This window comes from Ambystoma mexicanum, chromosome 2q (assembly GCF_040938575.1).
Source record: "Ambystoma mexicanum isolate Mex_15411 chromosome 2q, UKY_AmexF1_1, whole genome shotgun sequence".
Taxonomy (NCBI): domain Eukaryota; kingdom Metazoa; phylum Chordata; class Amphibia; order Caudata; family Ambystomatidae; genus Ambystoma; species Ambystoma mexicanum.
In genome coordinates, this window is record NC_090924.1 from 344,625,053 (window position 1) to 344,650,874 (window position 25,822).

The following is a 25,822-nucleotide window of genomic DNA, read 5'->3' on the forward strand; positions in this document are numbered from 1 at the left end:
GTACACGGTATAAGAACCTTTAACATAACATTACATAACATAACTATAGTGCCATGCTGAGTGTTACAAGGTTCATCTTTATCATGCCATCATTTCATTATCACCTATTCCTAAGAAATATGCAAATTACATTTTCTGGTAAAGAATAACAATATTCAGGCCTGCGCAGAGCCTGCCTTCTGGCTAAAGGAAGGGGCTATACTCAGACTCACTGTTGATTCATTGTGAGCACATGTTTACAGGGGTTACGCCTACCTATTTTGATAAAGTCTGCTGCCTGGTTCTGGGAATCACCATGGGGGTAACTCCAGGGTCCTGGTGCCACCCCGAGCCAGTGGTTGTTGTTCCTGGGGTGGTATAGGAAATATCCCCTGATTGCCCTCTCTAGGTCACCATCACAGAACGGGGCACAATGACAGTGCTGCATTGCTAGGCAGTCCTAGTGCCCTGGACCCTACCCAACCCTGCAGAAGCTTAGGGCAGTACAGTCCTGATAGACTTGACCCTTTCCCCTACCCCGTCCCTAGTAAGACCAGGCAAGACAAATCTAGCGGACCCCTCTGCTGCCCCATATTTAAGTAAGATGCTTTGAAGGCCTTAAAAGCTAAGTCAAACTCTGATCATATGTACTCTACTTGTTATTGGGTTTAACACTATTGGGTTTAACGTGTTGCAACAGACAATATTAACACACAGATGTGCGGTACTGTTGCAAAGCTCTATTTAGTGTTAAATATGTTTTACACAGCCTCCGGTGAGCTCACACATATCTGAATGTGGTGAATTAGGTATTGCTCTGCTTTCAAAAATGTTAATATAAGGTGTGACACTAGAATGTGCACTCACTGGTGACTTTATTTGCATTTTATCTATTTTTCGTTTTTTTAAAAGAAGTGTTCCCAGAATCAAAACCTATGCTGTACAAAAGTGTGTGTTTTCACATACAAGACACAGAGAGGGTAATTTCGAGTCATGTGAATAAATAGGTGGAAAAACCTGTTGCAGTAATTACTATTACCACATGAGATATCCTGAGGTACCCACGTGATCCAATGTTTACTGGCATTGCTTGTGAAAACAGTAATCAGTGCATGAGGAAAAATGTAGAATATTGAATGCGAACCTAGATGAAACACGTCACTGCATGCTGAAATAACATTTCTGGATGTGGTAATACCAACATAGTGTAGAAACTCTTTGGGCGGCCTCCATAACAAAGGAATACAATCCATCCTGCAACTATGGCCTGGATTGTCATACAAAAAAATGACCTCCCATAAGGAATCTGAAGACATTGCTGGTGCAAAGGTAAGGTGAAAAGGGAAACCCCAAATTCAGTAAAGAGGAGCTCACAGATCTCGCAGAGGAAGTTGCCAAGAAGGGGCACATGCTGGTTGGCCACATCATGGGCAAAACACCAGTTGCAAAGTATAACCAGCTATGAGCAGGGTGCACAACATGGTGTCAACAGCGTCTGTGCACCCCAGGACCACAACACAAGTCCAGAAAAGATGGGATGACCTAAAGCACCATATCCGTGGTATCTCATAGCAGCACTGACAGGAATACAGTGCTAGAGGGGGAGGCACCATACCAAATCCATTCAAGCACCCCCTGGGAGCTGAAGGCATCCTCGCCATCAACGTCACAGGTGTGACAGGCTCTGGCGATGCAGATGTTGGAGCAGGATACCAAGATGAAGATGGTCAGTTCATAAGAAGGCACCACAAGGTGAGCAAATTGAGACCTGCATGAAACCAATAATTTTAGGACGAACTGGGACAATGCCGTACAAGAACACGTTAATGTAAGGCAATACTAAGGGCCTCTCCCCCTTTGCTTTTTTTCGTTGTTTTGTTGTAGCTTGATCCTTAGACTGAAGAACTTGTTTGGAATCCCGAAAAAAGAAAAACAAAGCTGGTAACCAACCAGATTGACAAAATGCAACAAAGATAAATGGGAAGGTCCTAACATAACGACGGCTAGGTAAGTGCTGCTAAATAACTGTAAGGGTCCAACACTAATGTTTAGAGGTGCCCGTATGTTCAGACAGACCGGATAGTAAAAAAGCCCAGGACGCATACGAGTGCGTAAAGAGGAACCATTAGCACCGTGATGAGGAAGATCCCCCCAAATGTAATCTAGCTAGTCAAAACTAGCTATTTAATAGTGAACATGGGGGTTTAACTTAAGAAAAGAAAAAATGTTTAAGGAGGTCTGATATCAAATAGATTCCCACCGTAATTTGTCTCTTTTTCTGCGTTGTTCGATTATTCTCGGGAGCAAGGCTGAGCGACATACCGGTGGGTCTAATTATGACAAGCCAATACAAATGTGGATAATGTGATCTTTTGAATTTTTTTGAGAAAGAGATTAATTTGAATCGAATGAGGTAAAGAAACCCTCAATGCATGATGAAAACGGCCAGAAGAATTAGTTTGTTGAAATAACCGTGTGGAGGATGGAATCTCCTGACAATAAGCTGACTACACACGGGCCTATAGGTGGTGACTAACCAACAGGAGTAACCCCAGAGAGAGAGACTAGACTAAGGATATGAAAGGAGGTTTTAATTTCCTCTTTGCGTGATTAAAACACAAATCTGTTATAAATTAAATTGTTACGCAATTGGTAAAAATTAAACCAATTCTGTTCTATTCTTGCCTTTTCAGGAAGACACCGGTACTGGCCAAGAACAATTTTAAAAAAGGGGTAAAGTGGTGAATAGAACCACCTACCCCATCTGTTTTTGGAAAAAGAAAACTTCTGAACAGTAAAGAAACTGTGTGATTAGTATTGGTTCTGTACACTCCTGATAAATTTCCTAGATAGAATTTGTAGAAGAATGATTGAGGAATGAAACATGTCGGGATATGTGAGATGTTGGAAAATGTGGATGATTGAGTAGTATCACTGAAATCAATGTAAGCTAGGAACTGTTCTGTGTCCTCCTGAGCTTGAGGATGAACAGTAAACAAGATCGGTTGAACTAATCTCAAGCAGTAAACAGTAATTAGTATTGAACAGACTATGCAGACTGATCGTAGTTTTGTGTAATTTTTGGAATTTTCTGTATATTTTACTAAGCAACAATGCCTGTGATGTATAACTGTGTTCTAAGAGAAACCAGAATGTGCATTGCCTTATAATGAATTTGTGTCATTTTATGTAGAATAAATAAAGAAATATTTTTTGTATTAACTGGCAAGGTTCTATAGATTTCCTTCTCTGCACTGAGAATGAGAATGGGATGTGAGGGATATTGATAGAAGTAGTTGTACCTAGTTCTACGAGCCAGTTGGTATTAGCGTGAAAAGGCAAGGGACCATGGGCCTCATTACAACTCAGGCGGTAAGGGGTTTACGGCGCCGTAAACAGCGCCGACCCTTACCGCCTGAGTACGAGGTCCCTTAGCGCCATGGCGGATTTAACACCTGCTTTTAGCAGGTGTTAAAATCCATGGCGCTAAGGGACCATGGAGTTAATTACGCCACCGTGATTTACGGTGGCGTAATTAACGCCTTCCCCACTCCCATTATGCCCTATGGGGCAAAAATGGGAATCTTGGCCACTCTCAGCGACCTCGGTCCAGGGCCCAGCCACTCTCCACTTGCACTGCCTCCCTGGCTCCCCCTGCACTGTGGGACTGTCACTGTATCCCTACAGCCCCCTTCCTAGCACTTGCTCTGCACTTACCTCGCACTTGCCACCAGCTGGCCCTTTTATTTATTATTTATTATTTTATTACGCTACTTACCGTGTACTGCACTTTCCCCCCCACCTCCCCCCCTGCACTTTCTCCTTTTCCCCTTACCTCTGCACTTGCCCGATCTGAATGACACCTGGCCTAGTAGGATCGTTTGTCTGTCTTCCCCTTGTTTCCCTCCCTCCCTGCCTAGTCGCGCCTTGAAACACTTGTGTATAGGCGCGTTACAAATACAAATACCATATCATATCATAAATGGGGATTGGGGACTTACCGCCCCGCCAAACTCGGAATGGGGCGGTAAGTCCACCAACCACCATGGCGTAAACGTAGTTTACGCCATGGTGGTAAAGTCACGGCCCAGGCGGTAACTTACCGGCTGGGTCGTAATGAGGCCCCATGTAAACAAACTTAATGTTCCATATCGTGTAAAGCTAAAAGAGGGCTGTTTAGAGAGGTCCATTGGAATATAGCCTTGAATCTCTTAAGTGTGTATGAGTATCTCGTTCGGCTGCAAGCAATAAGACAAGCAAAGAGGATAGAATGAAGAGAGTCCAATAAAGAAGAGACGGAAAGATATGAGAATTATCTGAAAAGCAGCGACAATAGATGAAAGAGGAATAGTATAGAGAGAAAAAACAAGAGGACCAAAGAAAGCGCCTTGAGTTACTCCACATTGGAGGGGGGAAAGTTGACGACAGCTTGCCAGTTCCGGAGACAGAGTAACAATTTAAATACATCTGAAACCATTGCAGACCCAAACAAAAAATCCCAAAGATGAGAAAGTAGAAAGAATAGTTGGGTGATCGATATCATAAAAATCTGCAGAAAGAGCAAGAAGAATAAGAATAGAAGATTGCTTAGGTTGTGTCCAGAGAGTAAAGAATTAGCAACAAAGAGTGAGGAGGTTTTGTTCGAATAAAATGGATTGAACCCAGAAAAGTGAAGAGAAAGAAGAGAATGGTGATCAAGATAAGTTGAGAATTGAGAGTAAACCACACATTCCAGGACTTTAGAGAGGGTGGGGAGATGGGAAATTGGACATATGGAAGAGAAGGATCTAGAAAAGGTTTTGTTAGAATAGGAATAATGATGGCACATTTGATTTCAGATGGAACATTGAAGCATAAAAAATGATATTTCAAAGATGGGTTAGGAAGAGGGGAACAGACCCCTGGAGCAAGGTAAAAACGTAGAGGATCAAGAGGGCAGTCAGAAGGATGAGATGGGAAAAAAGTAGCAGTCGGATTTAGAAAGGAGTGAAAAAGAGGAAGTAGCAGGCAAGAAAGAAGGAGGTAGGACTTCAGAGAAGGGGGATGAGGAAAAGGAAGAACATAGAAGAGAAACCTTCATGGAGACATTGAGGAAGAAGGAGAAGGATCAGGAGATGGTGGGGACAAGATGCAGTTGAGAAGCTCAAACAGCCATGAACGATTAGGAGAAAGAGATAGGGTAATGTCAAAGAAATAGTGTTTTTATCAGCAAGTAGAGGCGTGTCATTAAGTTTGCATGGAGGAGAGAAAGCAAAGGTCAGAATGTGAATGGCTTTTTCCACCACACCTCAGTACAGTAAAGGGAAGCATAGAGAGAAACAAGCACAGGGATAAGCCAGGGCTGAGGAGGTTTGCTAGATGGAGGAACAAGGTTGGAGAGGATATTGTAGATAGTGTAGAGTAGTGAGACCAGACTTAAGAGAATAAACTGCATAGTTAGCTGAGAGAAGTGAGAATGCAGCAAGTGAAGGGTGAGTAGATGACAATAAGGAAAGAAATGTGGGAGTATTTAATACACGCAAGTCACGACAGACAAAGGTAATGGTGAGGTAGAAGAAGAAAATATATGCAGAGAAAAGAGTATGGAAAATATGTAAGCCAAAAGTGATTAAAAGAATCCATTGGAAGAGTAATAATACCCGAGTCAGATGAAAGGAAGGGAAGCAGGGCTCAAGTAGAGGGTACACGCGGGGGGGGGGGCGGTATCCCCCCACTTTATTCAGAGGGTGGACTCAGTCCCCCTAGGCTAAAATGAGAAACATTGAATGTGCTCTTTGAATTTAAGCCAAACTCGGGGATAAAACTGCAGTAGTCGGGTTTGTAGGCCAGACACTTCACCACTGCACTATGTAACCTGTTGAAGAATAACAAACAACTAAAGGTGAAATGTCCCATTTTGGTTCTGAAAGTCCATTGGAAAACATTTGTATTGTTTCTTGAAGTTTAAAACATGCACACCTTTTAACGTTTTCAAAAACACTATTAGAAGAAAATATCCTCTCTTGCTTTTGTGTGTGTGTTGATTTCATGAAAGTCAAATGCCATTCGTCCTGTGCAATTTGGGTGTATGCAAAACCAATTTAAGGAAATGTGCATATTTTACCTTAATATGATCATTTCTGGCTACGTCATATCCCATTTGTTTGTTGATGAGTCCCCCCACTTTCATTTTTAGGACTTGACGATTAGGTCAAGAGATGACCCGGAGAACATGGGAAAGAGGAGAGATGAGATGATAAGAATCAAGAAGAGAGAGCAAGGGAAAGGGGGAGAAAAATGAGTTGTCAGATGAAAATTAAAGTCATCTGGGGAAGTCAAGTGGGAGGAGAACAGAAAGAACAGTGTGGAAGTCATCAACAAATGAGCTTTGGAAAAGGATGGTCTCTATTTGCCAGGAGGGACAAAATGTTGGTCTCTTGAAGTTCACAGAATTCGAATGAGGTTTTGACCACCTTATTTTGGTTTAGGTTTAGGGAAAGTGCAAGTGAGAAGGTATATTTAAATGACACACTGTGTAACCCACATTTCCTCTCCATGCTGTTAAAAGGAAAAACAGGAATAGAGATGTTCAACACCCTTTACTTAAGTAGCTAAGTGTTATTAAACCTCCTGATAACTGGGGGAAGGCGGGGTGCTCGAGAGCCCAAGCAAGATGGCTACGGCCAAAACTGCTCCGTGGCCAACAGACAGGCCCGTTTGCAATTTGCCCGCTTCTGATTGCCATTGAGTGCTACAAACCTTTTTGAGGGTCCTCCATAATGATAATGAAAATTATTTGTTATTTATATAGCGCCTTAAGCCAAAGCGTTTTACAGAGAACATATTTACCTGCATTTATCATCCCAACCGAAGTTGGTACTCAAGGAGCGCATCGATGTGCGATCACGGATGATGCTACACAGGGCGCAGCCCAGGCTATACCCTTCTACCCTCTCATCTTCATTTGTCTTCCCCTTCCTTCCCCTTCCTCTTTCTCTTTCTCACTCTCCCCCCACCCCCTTTGTCGATACCACCATGGCGTGGAATGGTTGCCATGAGCTCGGGCCGGACCCTTCTGGTTTCGTGTGATGCTCCCGCCACTGGCTTTTTACAAGTTACATTGGGTCCATGGTTGAAGGCCCCAATGTTGCCCTGTTGGGACTGTTACTGGATGTACTGATTGTTGTTTGTTTTTGGTTATGGTTCTATGGGGGTTGCTTGTGTCACTTGTGCATTATTCACAGGCCAGAATCTCCTCCGCATATACTCACTGTTAGCTACCTCTCCCAGCACACAACCCTAAGGTGGGGGTGTGAATTGGCCCCTCGCAGTAACTATCCTTATGATGCGCAGCTGGCCTAAGGTTGTGAACTATGCTATGGCCTGGGGTTGACGATTATGTGCAACACAGGGTTATATCTATCTCAGTGGGCCTCATTTGGACCCTGGCCGGTAAGGCACCGGCACCGTTCATACCGTCCCGCCGCATTACGAGATTTGCTTGCGGGTTCCTGGCAGCCTGCCAGGTCTTACCTGGCGGGCTGTGCGGCATCCGTGAGCATAACTCATAATTGCGCCAAGCACCGTTATTAATGCTGCCGGCACAACCATGCTCCTCAGCCCCATTCTGCCCGATATCGGGAGCCCGGCAATACCGCCACCCGCAAATGGGCAATTACCGGCCCATTCATCTCGTAATGAGCCGGTTATTGCCCAATCGCGGGAAGCGGTGCCGGTGGCGAGCATGGCGGTAGCCGTGCCTGCCATACAGACACGGTTACCGCCATGCGCGTATTGAGGCCCAGTATGTCGATAGTGTACTATTGCTACATAGCCCTATAGCTACAATGTGCTGCTTAACTGGGAGTGATGGCATCACTTTGGTGCATTACTCTAAATATTCAGGGAGCCGGCCATTCTGTCAAGCACAAACGGCTATTAACTATGTCAGGAACTGAACGGGGATGTTTTATTTCTGCAGGAAACACATTTGAATGCTACAGAAATCTTTTAAGCTGGGTAGGGGTTGGGTGGGGGCGGTGATCCACTATCCATTCCATGGGAAGTGAGGTGTTTCCTTCCTTGTCACAAACCGGTCCCCCTCACCATTACAGACACCAGGACAGACAAAGAGGGTAGGTATGCCTTGATGCATGGCACTCTACATCGCCAACATATTACTGTCTTGAATATACACGCCTCGACCACTGATACACCAGGCTTTTTTACCCATACACAGGGTATCTGTGCCCCATTCCTAGGTCACCTGATGCTTATCGGTGGTGACATTAGTGTCGCCCTTTGCCCCCTGATGGGTAGTCAGAGCGCACCAAATATGACACCACAGCCAGTGAAAAAAGTGCAGACACTGCTCTCTCTTATGGCCCAGCTCCGATTGACCGACGCCTGGAGCCATGCACATACTGGGAGAAAGGACTAACATACTATTTACAACGTCATCGTAGCTACTCCCGATGAGATTATTGACTCCTTCCTTGCAACATCCTACACAAAGTAAAAAATCGCACCATCCTTCCGATGACTCTTTCTGATCATGCCCCTGTCCTACTGCAAATTACATTGTCAAACGAACTACAACGTACCCCGTCCTGGCGCCTTAATCTGATGGGTTTAATCCACCCAGACTTTGTACAACACTTCTCGGAAGATGCAGACGGATTCTGGCGGGATCATCTCTCTGATGAGTTTCCTGTGGAAGGTGCAGGAAAAGACACTTACCAACACACTCTTAATGGATGAGCGAAAGCACAAAGCAGCACGAGACCCGAATGTCTATACTCGCATTGTTCGCACTAAAGTTGAATTGTCAGGGTCCTCTATGCTGCGAGCTCAAATAGCATTCAAAAAAGTGGGCTCATACACTTGATACGTAGAGGGACAGACTGCTCCGATTGCTGGCCTTGGCGCTGCGGGGAAAGCAGCGCGTACAGGTTATTGACTCCATTAAGGATAATGCAGGGACCGTGTTGGTTTGCGACAATACCATTAATTGCCGCTTCCCAGAGTATTGTAGGGACTTATATGCTGCTCCTCTGGTGAGGAACTTGGGGTTAGTGCATGAGTTCCTGCGCTCACTACCTCTCCCAATTTTATCTCCAGAAGACTTGGACATGCTTAATAGGCCGATTACTAACATAAAAGGCTTGAACGCAATATGGGGATTGGCCACCAGACCTAGACGCCCTCGCCATAGACATTTATAAACAAATGAGTAATATTATCACCCCCAAACTGGGACAGATGTCCAGGGAGGCAGTCGAGGCGGGACACCTTCCACCCTCTCTACTCACTGCGAGTATTTTTCTCTTTCATAAAAAGGGCTGTGACCCAATGCAATGCAGCACATTCAGACCGATTTCTTTGATAAACGCTGATGCAGACATTCTTGCTAAATGCCTTGCAAAGCATCTAGAGAGGCTTATGGCCACGCTGGTACACCAGGACCAAACCGGCTTCATACTCCATCACCACTCCTCAGATAACCTGAGGCAACTGCTGCACATAATTGACGGCCCGTCAGACCCAGATGAAGTAGTCTGGTCACTAGATGCTGAGAAAGCGTTCGACAGGGTGCAGTGGGACTATCTGTCCGCGGTTCTCCAGGGATCTGGCTTCTCAGGACGGATCCTAGGCATGACCCACTTACTTTATGATGCTCCCCATGCTACGGTGGTCACCAATGGTCACACCTCTGATCCCTTCCCGCTTCACACAGGCACGCAGCAGGGCTGCCCCTTGTCACCATTGCTGTATGCGCTTGCCATCGACCACAGGCTATGAAGCTACGCTTAGATGCAGTGTGGTCTGGGATTGTGAAACGAGGCGTGGAGCATGGAGTCTCCCTCTATATGCAGATGACATTTTGCGCTATATTAGCAAACATGCTCACTCCCTGCCCAGAATATGAACTATCCTATTGGACTGTGGGCCAGTCGCAGGCTATGCTGTCCACTAAAACAGGTCTGAGGTCATGCCCCTGAGATTGGATATACCATGGGACACCGGTGGAGTTACACCTTTTCGGCTGTAAGACCAGCATATCAAATACTGAGGTGTCAATGTAAACGCACACCTCCACGCACTGGCTGACATGAACTACCCACTAATACTGCAGAAAATATTTGGCGACCTGGACAGATGGCACGCAATTCCACTTTCGCTCTCCAGCAGGATTAATGTGATAAAAATGAATTTGATGTCTACACTTATTTATCTATCCACTAAGATTCCAACGCCCCCACCAAGGTGGATGGATTCCCATCCAGACAAAGCAATATCGAAATGTATCTGGCGAGGCAAGAAAGCACGACTAAACATGACTATCCTCCAGGTCTCCAATGCTAACAAGTGTCTAGCCCTCCCCTCGTGGAGTACCTACTACCATACTACGCGTAGTAGGTACGCCACGAGGGGATGGCTAATACTTTCATGAGCCAAACGTTGGCTGATGCGACCAGCTAGCGAGCAATTGAACTGCAAGTGATGAGCATGTTTACGCCACAGTAAATACTTGCTTTTCCATCCAGGCGGCTCCCAAGCCAGCTTAGGGCTCATCTCATCATGTGCCCTACATTGGTGCGATAGCACCATATGTGTGCGCTAACCGTGTCAAACATAAATGAAATCCCACCCTGGATTAGTCTAAACGCTTCACTAACTTTTGGGTCTCCCATAAAGCTACACAGATGACAAAACACTGCCTGGAATGACGTGAGGGTGATGATCAGGCAATTCTGCCATTCTCGACCGCCAGGCGGGTGCTGGGCCTCGCGACCCCAGTCTGGTTGGTGTACCTCTCCATATACTTGATTCTATTAGAAACATACTACTGCAGAGTCTAGGGTCAGGGAACCGACAGCATGTGAGGCTGAATTCGGGTGCGATATATACGAGTTCCCCAGACTCTGGACGTTTTATGACTTTTGTGTACCACAGAACCTCAATAGAAATGTTACTCTGCCGGAGGTAAGGGCTGAGGACCTTGAAATCCCATTATGCGCAGAAGACATGTTTGATGCCTTTGATGCAATCAAAAATGTGTCCTATAACTTGAGGCACAGGGAGATGCAATACAAGATTATATATAGGCACACTACACACCCTCTAAATTACATGCCATGGGTCTTTCCCGATCTCCCTTTTGTTGGAGAAATTGCGGGGTGGTGGCATTGGCCACATCTTTTGGACTGGCCCAACTATACAACCATTCTGGAGTCTTGTGCTGCGTCGTCTCATCACAGTCATGAACTGTGACATCCCCTCAATGCCGGCAACTGTGATTTTTGGCCTCAGCAGTGAGGAATGGCACAGGGATTATATAACGTTACATTTCATGCATGCAGTGCTATTCGCAGCAAGGGCGGCCATCTTGATGGGGTGGAAATCAGGGACTGCACTTGCTAAGCAAAAATGTCCGACTCGCCTCACCGTTACCAGCGCCTGGTATCCCAGCGTTATCAGGATATTATGGGCACCGGCAATGGCAGTAAATTCCCATTTCATGGACTCCCAAAGGACTCTGCAGAATGGGCTTGCCCCTATTACCAGCACCGGTAGTAACAGTGCGAGTGATAGGGGTCATTCTTTGCCGGTCGGGGCCTGAACTCTCGTCAGGTCAGGACAGCCTGTAGTGAGCCGGTCCGGTTCCAATGCCGGAGCCAGTAGTACCGGCATTCTTTCCAGCATTGTTACTGGACCGGCTCACACATAATGAGCCCCAATGTCTCAACCTCGTACTGACAAATACGGTGACTTAATGGACACCATTCTATAGACAGCTGAGCTGTTCTATACCTGTGCACCAGTGCCGACACACAAAGGAATGCGGGAGAAGTACAAATGTCATGGCATACAATGCAATGTAATATAACTACATATATATGAAGGGGAAGGGATAGCATTTGTCTTAGCATTGGCCTGTGCCTTATCATGTTCATGCTGGTATTGTTTGGTGAACAAGCAGAGGGCATGGCTGTGTTCGGGGGCAGAGGGGGATTTTGTTGCCGATTGTGGTACGGCCAAAAATGTGCCCACAGGTTTGAGACGTCATGGTGTATATCAATGTACCTATATGATTGGTGGTAAGATGTTTTAAACCTCCTGATAACTGAGTAGGGTATGAATGGGAAATAGAAGTTCATTCCACAATGAGAGTTCAAGAAAAAAACCTTGGAAGTAAATCGGACCTTACGTGAAAAAGAGCGTGGTGCTTTCGTAGAACAATTATCTCAAAGGCTTGTGCTACTTAGGACAACTGCTCTCATTAGCGCCTTCCTTCATATTTCTTGCATTAGACTGCACGCTTATGGACTCTCTTCTATCCACAGGTCACCACCATGCCAGAATACCTTCAGAAGCGTTTTGGAGGACAAAGAATTCCTGTCTTCCTCGCTGTGCTTTATCTGTTCATCTACATCTTCACCAAAATATCTGTAAGTGAACGTCTGCCTATCATAATTCCATATGTTCCAGTTATTTCCACACAGGACATGAGCAGCATTTTTTAAAGAACTAAGATGTTCTTTGAATATTTTCAACGTGGCACTGACAGTCATCATGAATACTAGAACACACCTGCTGCCATAACTGCATTTAGGGGGAAACTTAGTTGGGTATAGCTAATCATCAGCATGGTATGAGGGGAGACAAGGTCTTACGCTCTCCCCCATAGGACATGGATGGAAGCTATGTGAATTTAACTCTGAGGTGGACAAGCTACTGGTTCATAAATCTATAGTGCCTTCTTAAGAGTGACTCTGCTAAGAGCATTTCAATTGGAAGTCAAAGTGTCTCTTTTCTACTCAAAATATATCCCTTTTGAACATGCAAATGTTGGGAGTGGTATTACTCAAATATTTGGTTACAGTTTCTCTCTTGGTAAATTGTATTTAACAGGCCCTGGGGGAAGCAAGAAGACAACATATATGTGGTCCAGAGAAGTCAAATGCTGTCACTGACACACTGTTCCTGTAAACTTCACGAGTGACATTTGAATCCCTGAGCCAATCCCAAAAGAATGTAATTTCCTTTAAGTCCATCCTCCTATTTTCGATCTTACTACAAAAACCAAAATGCATTGGGTTGAAGAAAAGAAAAACAGAAACACAACATTATTGTCAGACATGATCAAGATAACCATTGCTCACAGATCGTGCTAGGCTCAATCTCAAACATTGAACAAGATCATCCAAAAGGCTTCAGTCATTAGCTTTAGACAAATTGAAAGCTTTGCTTTCGGTAAACAGCATGGCCAGTATATCCATCGTTAACAGCTTAAGAAATATACTTACACTGGAAAATCTAACAACCTGATGAGCGTACCCACTACAAACAATCAGATGAATATGCCTTCTACTAGCAGCTTCATTAGTATTATGTGACAAATCGAGGGAAATCCCCCGTTCTCCCCAAATGAGAGCCGCCCCGTTTGTGACTAGGCAGGTGAGCACGATAAGCTTACCATCAGCTAGGAGTCAGGGCAAGCGGGATCCCAATGTGAGTGACCCTCTATCCCCTTTGTGGACAGAGAATCCCTAGAAAGGGATATAAATGCTTCTCCCCATTCCCACTCTTGTAATATCTTTGTTGGCTACCTGGTGGTTAAGCAGTGTGATGATGTGAAAATGCATGTAGGAGTGGCTGGTGTGGATTCTTACCCTCCATATGCACAATATTCACTGGTAATGAAAGAGCAGTGGGAAGTTCCACCTCTTTGTAGAGGGAAGGACAAAACGACAATCAGGATTGAAGAAAGAGAAAGCCAACAATCACAGGGATGAAGAGACATGGAATCCTCCTGCTGGGCCCGAATGTGGCTGAGCCCGCAGAATACTGAGAGCTCGGCTGAACTAGGACCCGGGAACACACTGCTGAGTGGAACTGCATGAAGCCAAAACCGCAGAACAACCGGCATGCCGAGAGGCCAGCACCGGAACCATGCAGACATCCTCCAGTCAGACCTGCCGACACACAGCAGCAGAAGAATCAGAAGCATAATTGCAGAGGCCGAACTCTCTGATTCTTCTGTAGAGAATGGCCAAGAAAACAGAGCAACTCAGTAACTCCATGGAACCAGGAGAGAGGGAGGTGAGGCCGAACCAGACCCTAAGGCGATGTGAGTGATGCCAGACCGCAGGGCGGGGTGAGAAAAGGGCAACGCCAAGCCAGGGTGAAAGAGTCAAGACCCCAAGGCACAATGAGAGAACACAGACCCCAAGGCGGGATGAGAGGCGAACAATCCCAAAGTGGAGTAAGTGAGACATTGCCTCAAGGTGGGGTGAGAGAATCCGACCCCCAAGGCAGAGTGAGAGAAGGACAACCCTATCACAGGGTGAAAGAGGCAAGACCCTAAGGTGGGGTGAGTTAACCCAGACATGAAGGCGGGGTGAGAGGAGAACAACCTCAAGGCGGGAGAGGAAGGTGAACATCCAATGCGGGCTGAGTGAGACAAGACCCCACGACGAGGTGAGACAATCCAGAACCCAAATCGGGTTGAGAGATGATCAACCACAAGGAGAGGTGAGCGAGAGAGAATCCAGACCTCAAGGCGGGGTAGCAGAAGGGCAACCTCAAGGCAGGGTGAGCGAGATAAGACTAGGGTGAAAAAACCCATACTGCAAGCTGGGGTGAGATGCGTATGACCCTCAAGGGAGGCAGAGGAAGGTCAAGCCCCCAGCTGGAGTGAGAGCGACAGAAGCCCAAGACAGGATAAAGACACAAGACCCAAAGTGTGAGAAACCAAAACCAAGACAGGGTTCCAACCAAGAACTGCCTCTAGATTAAGAACGTCCAGAAACGTCCTGGTAGATGATACCCGGAACACTATCTCTAAAGGTGGAGAAAATGCGCATTCAAACAAGGGCTTCACTAAGGGCTGTTATTGCTGTTGCTGGACGTGCTTTTTCCTGCTCTTCATGGCTGCTATCTACATCATTTGTGTTATTTGGACTGAAAACACGGTTATTACCTTTCGTGCATTTTGCAGCACAGACTTTATCGGTAGCATATAGCAGTGAACTCTAAAATACTCAAATAGCTACTCAAATAGCTAACACTGCTAAATTGTACTTTTATGTTTCATTTTATAGTGACACTTGAAGTCTCCACCTCCCCCTCCCAGAAGACCTATATCATCAGAGCGCACGCGCATTCGCGTGCGCGCATTCAAGCAAGGGCTTCACTAAGGGCTGTTATTGCTGTTGTGGCTGGAGGGTGTGGAGGTGGAGAACTGGTTGCATTTTCCTTTTTTAATGAGTGAAATTGTTAATTGTTTATTGCATCTTTGTTCCCCCTATTTGAACAACTCAAACGGTGAGAGTAAAAGGAACATTTATCGAGTCTTTTACATGTATTGGCTAAGTTACATTGTTATCTGTCGTTTTCTGTGGTTGCCATTCGTTTGCCATCTTTATCATTGTGCAACCGCATGGTAAAATTATACACTCTCATGTCTGATATGCCGCCGCCTGACCAAGTGGCAGCCGCACTATTTTCAAACAATGAAACACCTAAACGCCCAATTCGAAATAAAACAAATAAATTAGCAGGACATCCAAAACCAACGTCCTGTCTAACAGACATACGTAAATTTTACCTTGACAAAATATCAACAAAGGAAAAGAAATGCCTGAGATCACAAACATCATTCCTATGTCTCAGGCAAGCACAACTGCTCTAACTACGGAAACGTTGTTAACTCCCAAGATTGACTTATGTACACCATTAGACTCGCTACTAGCTGCATTTTCTGAAATGAACCTTCTGGGAGATTTTGCGCTACCATCCACAAATAAACCCACAACGTCAGTGCAAATTCATGCAAAAACCACTGATGGCCAGTCAATCTTAGTGACCCCAGATGAACAAGTCATGAATCTTGCTGCAAAGGATCCAACAGAACCACCTATTATTACACCAACCAAAGATCAAACTTGTCAATCTTTTACAACTTCACCTAAGCAAATAAACGAGTCTCAAGATTATGAAGATCTATCTCAGTCGCCTGTTATGTTCACTCACTCACCCAATGAGTCTTCTGTACTATCTATTTCCTTTACTCAGCCAACTCCTAGACAAGTCAAGTCATTTCCAACCCATTCTCAATCAGTAACTTCTTCAGATGCTTTCTCCTCATCAAATTTAACTTTACAAGCAATGAACACCGCCTTATTTTCCCTGGCCAAACTTTACGAATCTTTAGATTCACGTCTCATTGATCAAAATTTTCTTTTAAAAGAAATTTTGGAAACCAAATGTCATAAACCATTTTTACTAGATTCAGCTGCTACGACTCAACAATACTCCCTATCCAACGAGACAACATTTGCAAGTGGAAGAACTCTCTGAAATAAATGTAGGAAATCCTAGGGACATTAAATTGAGTGCCACGAAGAACGAAACTCTGCCAAAAATAGCGCACATTGAGAAATTACAGACGACAGACACAAAAAAAACGCTAAAATAATAATTGAAGAAATCACTAAAGACAGGTTGTGTCCATGAAGACCAGTTAGAAGTTGAAGTAATTGAATCACTCGAGCTACCATCTTCCAAAGTCATTGGAGAAACTTCAACATGTCAAAACACAGTAAATAAGCTTCCTTTCAACATATTTGTTCCAAAAGGCGAATGAAAAAATACACCAAACAATGGAGGATCGCTTAAGAAAACCAAAAATCAACATATTATGAAGGCTCAAAAGACGAATAGCACTCAGCAAATCAGTAAATCGATCTCCATGTCTGATAGGAGAACAAAAGAAAGAAGAGCTGCCATTACTAGAAAGTACGCAACATTATCTAAACTCAAAGCTTCTCTACCAAAATTGAGCTTAAATAGTATGCTCAATAAGCCTACAGCTGATGTGGATTTGACATACCCTCCATTGGACAATCTGATTGATGAAGCACGAAAACAGAATCCTACACCAACTGTGCCTACACACATCGCTACATCTAATTTTCATTCAGCTCCAAAACTTCAGCAGCCGCTCACTACGAAGCAATCAGATGACACATCCCTAACAACGTTAGAAAGAAGAAGAGAGGAAATTCAGAAATCTCTTAATGTGTTCATGTCACAGCCATTGCAACTTGTTAAGCATCAGACACAACTACAGAATGACTCACTTTTGACACAACCAAATGTGCACATCAACAAACTTTTCTGTGACTTTTCAACAGAATTCTGATGCAAATTTCCCAAAAATCATAGGAACTAACTTAACCAAAGAATCACTTCAAACAAATCAGATACATAAATCCAAGATGAACACCCTACGAAACAGAAATCAAAGTGCAGCATGCTTTAGCTTAATACTTCAGAGATGCACCAGTGATTACAAATCACTTGATCTCAACAGAGCCGCAGTCCTTAATCTCATGAGCAACATAAGCAGCTTACAAGATGTAACCACAACGGACATAGCCCAAGTAGAATTCATTCATCCATATGACACATCTGTAGTAAATGTATGGATGTCATCAGGCTTAGGGCCTCATCACGAGTCTGGCGGTAACCCTTAAATGCGGCAGTAGAGCTATTACTGCTGCATTTAAGGGTCCGCCAGATCATGGCTTTGGCGGATTTCCCCCAGCTCTGAGCTGCGGGAAAATCTGCGGCAAAATTGCTGATTTTTGGCGCGATTACCACCAGCGGGAAATCCGCCGGCGGTAATAGCACACATTTTACCCATTGGGGCCAATGGTGAATGAGGAATTCCCAAATGGGCCCAATGGGAAATGGGCAATAACCCTTCCGCAAAACCCGTGATCCGGCGCTAATAGCGCCAGCGTTACCGCCCAACTCGTGATGAGGCCCTTAGTAAGGAATACCATATGGCAGGCCAGACATGAACTTTACCAACTGGGCTTCATGTTGTTGAATACGATTGACAAATCCCTAGAGGACCTCCAGAGTCCACCTAAGTCTAATAATCCAACTCTAGTAAAACCTTGGTTACCCACAGCAATGACAATTTCATGTTCTTCAATAAATCAAAATGGTATGCGAACTGTGTCCTTCCCAAACAGACATCCAATGGAGGATCAGCAATAACAATTCGAACCTAATTTACAAGTTCAACTAAATTTGGCCTCATGGAATGCTCGTGGTAATAAACATTTAACATCATCATCGATGAGCTTGCTGGTGGAATATGATATTGAGTTTCTTCAAGAAGTATGGTTAAGCAGTCCTCCAGTTTGGGATAATCACCAACTGGTACTAAATCCGGCCTCAAATGTGTTCAGAGGCAGACCCATGGCGGGACTTATAACAGCTGTCAAAAATAATAAAAATCTAACTGTTACATCCTGGGCAGCCCCAAGTAGTCCTATACAACTAACTCGACTCACTTTTCACAAATAGCCAGTCTGAATCTGTATTGGAATCATGCGGCCGTACAAGACAAACAATTTGTTGAACACATGGAAAAATGTCTGGACATCATTGTCGCAGATCCTCATATAGATCACATCATTCTAGTAGGGGATTTAAACATGAATTGTATGAAGAAATCAGGTAACAAGTATCAATGGAACCATCTTATGAAAGAGAGAGGCCTTTCTATGGTAAAGGGCTCCATACAATATGATGTCCTCCAAAGAACACTTGGAAGAGAGGTAAACAAGCATCTCTGATAGACTATATTTTTGTTGATTCCAGTCTTCACTCCTGTCTAACGTCCTTCAATGTGGTTGAACAAGATATTAGTGATCATGACATCTTGGAGATGACTTGGTCTTGGCTGATTTCCCCTTCAACAATCCCAAGCGAAAACTATGATACACAGGTAGCAGTTGCAACAACAAGCTCCAAATATATATGGACCTCCACGAAATTCAATGAATTACTTAAAATGATATCCTTTCCTCTATTCTATTCTATGTCCCGATATTGTCATCAGAGATGGAACTTATGTCGCAGCCTTACGGACATTTGAGCAAAAAACTAGTACGAACACGAATTCTGTCAACATAAGAAAAAATCATAAGCATGTTCAGGACAACCTAGTGAAAAAAATGAAGACGATAATGAAGAAACAAATCCGAGATCTAAAACATCTACCCCTTGATCAAAGACTTTCGCAAGGAAAAAACTCAAAAACAGATATTCAAACTGGCTAAAGCAACACAAAGCTAGCATGCAACGTAAAGATGCACAATTTATGCTGCGCACTATAGCTTCAAAAAGCTCAGCCATGATTTGGGGCTTAATTAAAACTATTTATACCCTCAACAGTCCATTGTTCAACTCAATGCAGTATCTGAGGAAGCATGGGTAGCTTACTATAGTTTGTTTTATGCAGATTTTCCATGGGCAAATCAACCTGTATATATGCCTCCGCATAACTTATCTCATTTGAAAATAGATCCTAGTGATATTTTAGAAAACATTAAAAACCTCAGCGCTTCCAAAGCCCCAGGCCCGGACGGTCTATCTAACGTCATGTTAAAGTCTCAGCCAGAAGCCTGGGCCAATATACTAAGAGTCATGTTTCATCAAGTAATCATATCCCAACGAATACCTCAGTCGTGGCGCAAATCCATTATTCTTCCCATTTACAAGAAGTACAATAGACAAGATCCCAGAAGCTACAGACCGATAGCTCTACTTGATGTACCTGGGAAACTATTCGCCCGCCTAATTCTGGCCAAGTTTGTAGAATGGTCAAATAAACTCAACATCAACGACCCGTACCAAACAGGATTTATTGCTGGCCTGGGAACATCTGTTAATTTACACATTTTGCATGCCATCAAGCATAAAGAGTGGCAATCAAAACAACCTGTATTCATGGCTTTCATTGACCTAAAACAGCGTTCGATTCAATCTCTAGGAACATACTCTTTGATAAGCTGAAGAGAAGCAATTGCCCGATCCATCTTCAGCATTGGATCCGAGAATTTCACACCAACACTTCAATCAACATAAGACTCTCTATGGACGGAAAACTATCTAGGTGTATATACACATATAGAGGATTGAAGCAAGGTTGCCTATTGGCGTCTTCCTTGTTCAACTTCTATATAGCTGACATCATAAGCCATTTTAAGGAATATAACATCTGACTCCCCTCGTCTGTCCAATCATACGATCCCGTGTCTACTCTATGATGATGACCTCGTACTTTTAGCAAAGATAGCTAGACGTCTTCAAATGTTGCTGGATCAGTTACATAACTATGTCACCGCCAATAAGCTGACAATAAATTTGGACAAATCTAAAGTTATGATTACAGCAACTAATAATGCAAAGAGAAGGATTCGGCAATCGTGGTGCTTGCAGGAGAAACCACTATAGATTGTATCAGAATACAAATACTTGGGTCTAGATAATGTCAATTCTGATGTACCATACTACACTGAGATCAGAGCCAAAATGAACACAGCAACCTCACAGGCGAGAATTTTAACTCACAAGTATGGCAAATTTTCCATAAATATAAGAAGGAAACCACCCACAAAAACATGAAAGAATGGCAACTTGAAACTGAGAAATATTTACTTGAATCAAATGTCACTGAGATGTTATTGATCAACAATCCTAAAAAAGCCAAAGAAAAAATAATGCTATCAGACTGGATCCAAACAAGATCACAATGCCTCAAAACCAATCACTCAGAAGTTTTATGTACTCTAATTAAAAAAGTCAGAACACCAGAATCGTATATGTTGCAATTCCCGGATGCGAAATTCCGAGACCTTTTCATTAGATTTAGGTTAAATGTTTGGCATACGAGGGCAACTCTGGCAAAATGGAAACTAATTTCTCCATCACAAAACATCTGTAATTTTTGTACAAATCCAAGCGAACCAGAGACCCTACCTCACTTCATAGCCAGCTGTCCCAGCCTGTTAAACCATCGCATAAAATATTTCAAACATCATCTTGAGGGCTTCTTAATCACAACTGCTGAACAATTGTGGCACATTTTGTACAATACTTCCCTGAATAAAATTAGAATTGCACTTGTAAATAACTTAATAGCACTTGATCTAGAAAACACCGGTCTAGACAAATGAACAAACGTGCCTAACAATGTCAACAATGCAAACAATCTGTGTTAAGATCTTTTGATTGTTTAGTTAATTTGTTGGCTTTGTAAATGATGAGTATGGTTCATCTTTCTCACTTGTTTCTTTTTTGTGTTTGCTTCTCTTTTTTCATGTCATGCGATGTTTAATTTTATTACACATATCATGCTTAAATCATGAAACATAAACTGTCTTATTTTTATTGTATGTAATTTTGATAATTTTATATTTTGTAAGTGAAAATATTGAAAAGTTGTATCACAACTGTATCAATAAAAAAAAGGTGGACAAAATAACTAGAACCAGATAAAAACACTCCTGGGGCTTGTCTAAACTGTGCTGGAGAGAGAGCATTTTAAAAGACATTCAGACCACTAGATTAACTGTTCATCAAGAGCGTGGAGCGCTTGGAATGAAAACATAGCTGAGTGGAGGTCATAAACCAGCCACCATTTAAGTGCAAGGGCCGATGGCCCAGGGTGTATCTTTGTTTGATTCATAATGTTTTGTTGGAAGTGTTAGGGATAGAATCTAGGTTGACATAGGCTTTCAGACAGAGGACTTCCTTATTGCTGTAACGACCTTCCTGACGACCACCCTTGGACATTTCTTTGGTAGAATAGGGCCAAGATTCTAGAGTTTGGGGCAGAAAAGGTTTACACTGGGGGTAATAAAAGAAAGTCAGTCACAGTGCCACCATGTCCATCTCTTGGTTCTGATCTGCCACAATACTTACTTTTCAAAGGCTCACTACTATTCTCATTTGTATTAGATCAATAAATATACTCAGAAGCCTGAACAGAATGCCTGCTGCTAACAAACTAACCCATATACCTTCTTGCTAATAAACTAATGAGTATACCCCCTGTCACTGATCTGGCCGACTGTAGCCATTGTTAAGAGATCAGCAAGCACATCTTTAAACAGCCAGGCCATTATTCTGTGAACAGCCTGGGCAGAGAACAACCTATCAAGTATTGATCCTAATGTCAACAACCTGACTAGTGTGTGCACTGATAACAGCTTGAAGTGTATGTCGCCATTAAACCGGATCAGTTTATTGTTTAAACTCTGGTCAGTGTATCCCTTCTCAACAGCCTGCCAGTTATACCTGCCACCGACATATCCGGTGTTAATAGTCTGTTGTGTTCCTTCATTGATAAGAGCACGTAGAGATTGGCAATTATTAACAGGTTGACAAGTTTCCCAATGTGGGCTTGACCATTGCATCCATTAATAGACTGACAGGCATTCTCACAGTAAACAGTGTGCACTGACTGGTAAATGTACTTAATGTTAACAGCGTAAAAAGCTATCTACTGTAAACAATAACAGCAATGCTGTATGTAGTTAGCAACGTGATCATTATACCAACATACACGTCAACCTGCAATTCCCATATAAAAGCCTGTAAATAATGTTCTTATAACAGGCGTGTGACGTCACTACTGACCTGTAATTAAAAAAACATGACATCATTACTACACTGTAATAACGTATTACACTTCAGTTGTGATGTCACAAGGCTTGCTGTTCGAGCCAGATGAGAGCAGAATTCCAGCTGACGCTGCAGCCCTTAATTAAAGCTGTGACAAGTTTTTCAAATTCCTTCCTTATAAAATAGTTTTCTGCAACACTTTAAAGACATTCACTGATAATACTATTTATGGTAGTATGTTTATTTTGTGCACTGCTGAAGTGAGCAATGATCTGCATGTTATTTGTAAAGCACAACATGTTTTTCAATGCATTGTATTAAACCCCTTAAACTATTTTTGTGCAACCCATTAGGAGCAGCATATTAGAATTTACGTTACTTTAATGTTATGTTATTTTTCATTTATTTAGTGCCTTATGTATCATTGGTATGATCTCAAAGCGCCGGCAGGTTGAACGCCCTCGGGAACTGTAGTTCAAGTCAGTTGAGAGAGAGATGGTCATAAGGTGCGTGGGTGCACCGGATATGTGTGGCAGTTGCGTGATAGCTGCTTCATAGCGCTAGGTGTGGTGGTTGGGAGGTCATGTATATCTGTTCATTCTGGGGGGTTGACACCCAGACTGATTTTGGCAGCATTAGGCCTGAGTAGAACGCTTAAGCTGGCTGTGTGTGCTCAGCTTGGTGTGTTTAATTAGGATGATGTGGAGTATGAGGCGGGTGTTAGTATGAGAACAGCTATACTGAATGTGTCATAGTATTGCTGTATTCTATTTGAGTGGTTGTGTATAGGAGAGAGTAAGCGTGGTATTGTGATATGGTGGTTATGGTGGTGATATGGTTGTGATATGGTGGTTCCATCCACTCATCTGCTCCATCCATTCCATCCGCTCCATCCACTCCTTTCGTACCATCTACGGCTTTTGTACCATCTACTCCTTTCGTTCCATCTACTCCTTTCATTCCATCTGCTCCTTTCGTTCCATCTGCTCCTCTCGTTCCATCTGCTCCACTCGTTCCATCCGCTCCACTCGTTCCATCCAAATCTTCCGTTCCATGCACTTCTTCCGTTCCATGCACTTCTTCCGTTCCATCCACTTCGTGCGCTCCATCCACTTCATCCATCCCATCCGCTTCGTTCGCTCCATCCGCTTTGTCCGCTCCATCCACTTCATCCACTCCGTCCACTTCATTCGATCCGTCCACTTCATCTGCTCCATCCACTTCATCCGCTCCGTCCACTTCATCCGCTCCGTCCACTTCATCTGCTCCGTCCACTTCATCTTCCCCGTCCACTTCATTCGCCCCGTCCACTTCATCCGCACCATCCACTTCATCCGCCACGTCCGCCCCGTCCACTTCATCTGCCCCATCCACTTAATCTGCCCAGTCCACTTCATCTGCCCCGTCCGCCCCGTCCACTTCATCCGCCCCGTCCACTTCATACACCCGTCCACTTCATCCGCCCCGTCCACTTCATCCATCACGTCCACTTTAAGCTAGAGGACAGGTACTAAAGGGGAAGACAGTGTGTGGCCATTGTAATTGAAGGAATGAAACACACCCTACCATATGTTAAAAGGACATTGCAACTCACCTCAGAGTTCTGTGACCTTATGAGGTAACTCTGTCTACAGCCTTGTTCCTCTGTTAGGTCACGGAACTCTTCTGTGACTTGCAATAGCCTCATAACGTGCATTAGGGGGTACTTTATCCCATATATCTCTTTTTTTACAAATGCCCTATTTGAGAGCTGTGTACAGTTGCCTGCTGGACCAACACACCAACCGCTATGATCAGTATATGATCTGATCCAAAGTCAACACGTGTTCACAATAATGGCCTAAATAATGTGTTATCACTCGAATGTGAATTCTGAAAAAAGCCTGGAAGGCGATCCGCTGCTACCAGCCCAACACTGTTAGGTGTGTCCAAGAAAAAATGAGAGCATTAGGAACTAGTGGTTGCCGCACCTTACTCCTTATATTCTCAGTGGTCTAGTTGTACATGCAGCCGGTTAGTAGAAACCATAGGGGCCGTGCTCTTAATGCCCAAGGTAGAGGTCTATGCAAGTTTGGTTTTGTGTTTCTACTAGTTTGGCACTTGTGCACATTTTACATACATTCACATTATTCACTGAATTGCATAGTAGGGATAGTCCACACGTTTTGCCTCAGATACTATTGTGGTTTATTGACTTTTTGTTGTTCACCATGAGTGCCGACACGTGTTTCGACCTTTAGTGGGTCTTTATCAAGGCTAATAATTACAATGTGGTTTAATTCCTTGTGGTGTTCTGCCGGTCGTTAACTGTTAGGTGTGTGACAATGGAATGTTGAAAGCCTGAGAATACTGTTAAAAGTCTAACTATTAATCCTACTACATAGTACTAGTATTGCAACCATCCCATCATGTTCATAGTTGCCCAAAGATTGAAAGAAAGAATCTCACTACATCGCTTAATGAAAAGGAGCATATTTGTGGTCCAGTTCTATGGCGCAAACTGTCTACATTAATTAATTAACTGTTTTTTCTATCTGTAGGTGGACATTTATGCTGGTGCACTCTTCATACAGCAGGCGCTGCGCTGGGACCTCTATGTTGCTGTGATTGGGCTGCTCGCTATCACCGCCATCTACACAGTTGCAGGTACACCTTTAGGCAGAAATGAGCTCCCCAAAACCTTCAGTATTAAACACAAAATCCCCTTCATTATAATTTAGCTCTCTAAAGTCCACATTCTTTCCTAGAATCCATCCAAATCCTTAACAGCATGAAGCCTTGCCAGATCACTATTATGGCTATCATACAACGTCCTTATACCCCCACTTGCAGAACTTTCATCACAATGCCTGGCTGCCCATCAATCTAATAATGCAGCTTAAGTCCAAATCAGCCATCAACTAGCCAAAACAAATGATCATCTTATGTTTGATCAATTGGGTATCGGCAGTGCTTTAAGCGGGTTGAGAAATCGAGGGGCTGTGGCGCTGCAACGAGGGAGTGTGGCCTAAATTATGGGCGTCGCCTGAAGTGTCCCTGGCACACAACAATAGAAAAGTTGTTGGGTTACTTCGCTGGGGATTCACCCAAGCCCAGTCGGTGGCAAGCCAGTGTCGAATTGCACTGTGCTGTTTCATTGGTGCTCGATTCATTAGGTTTCACTCAATAGACTGTCAAGGAGTCAAATGAATGAACAAAGGAAATCCAGCACCTATAAAATAGCACAACGCGATGTGACACTAGCTTGTTATCAGCAGGGCTTGTGTTCAAATCCCCAGCATGGGACCATTACATTTGCTTTTATTTATTGTCCTGTGCAACCCGAGCCCTGCCGCTGACAAACCAGTGTTGCAGCGCACTGTGCTATTTC

General features: G+C 43.7%; 1 protein-coding gene across 2 annotated transcripts in view; it reads left to right on the forward strand.

The window, feature by feature from the left end:
• The window catches only part of SLC5A11 (solute carrier family 5 member 11), a 672,168-nt gene that overhangs the window by 225,431 nt on the left and 420,915 nt on the right, over positions 1 to 25,822 (forward strand). For both annotated transcript variants that reach the window (XM_069647357.1, XM_069647356.1), the window contains exons 6-7: positions 12,306 to 12,410; positions 24,993 to 25,098. In XM_069647357.1, coding sequence (XP_069503458.1) covers positions 12,306 to 12,410; positions 24,993 to 25,098 — 211 coding nt within the window. The remainder of the gene's footprint in view (positions 1 to 12,305; positions 12,411 to 24,992; positions 25,099 to 25,822) is intronic.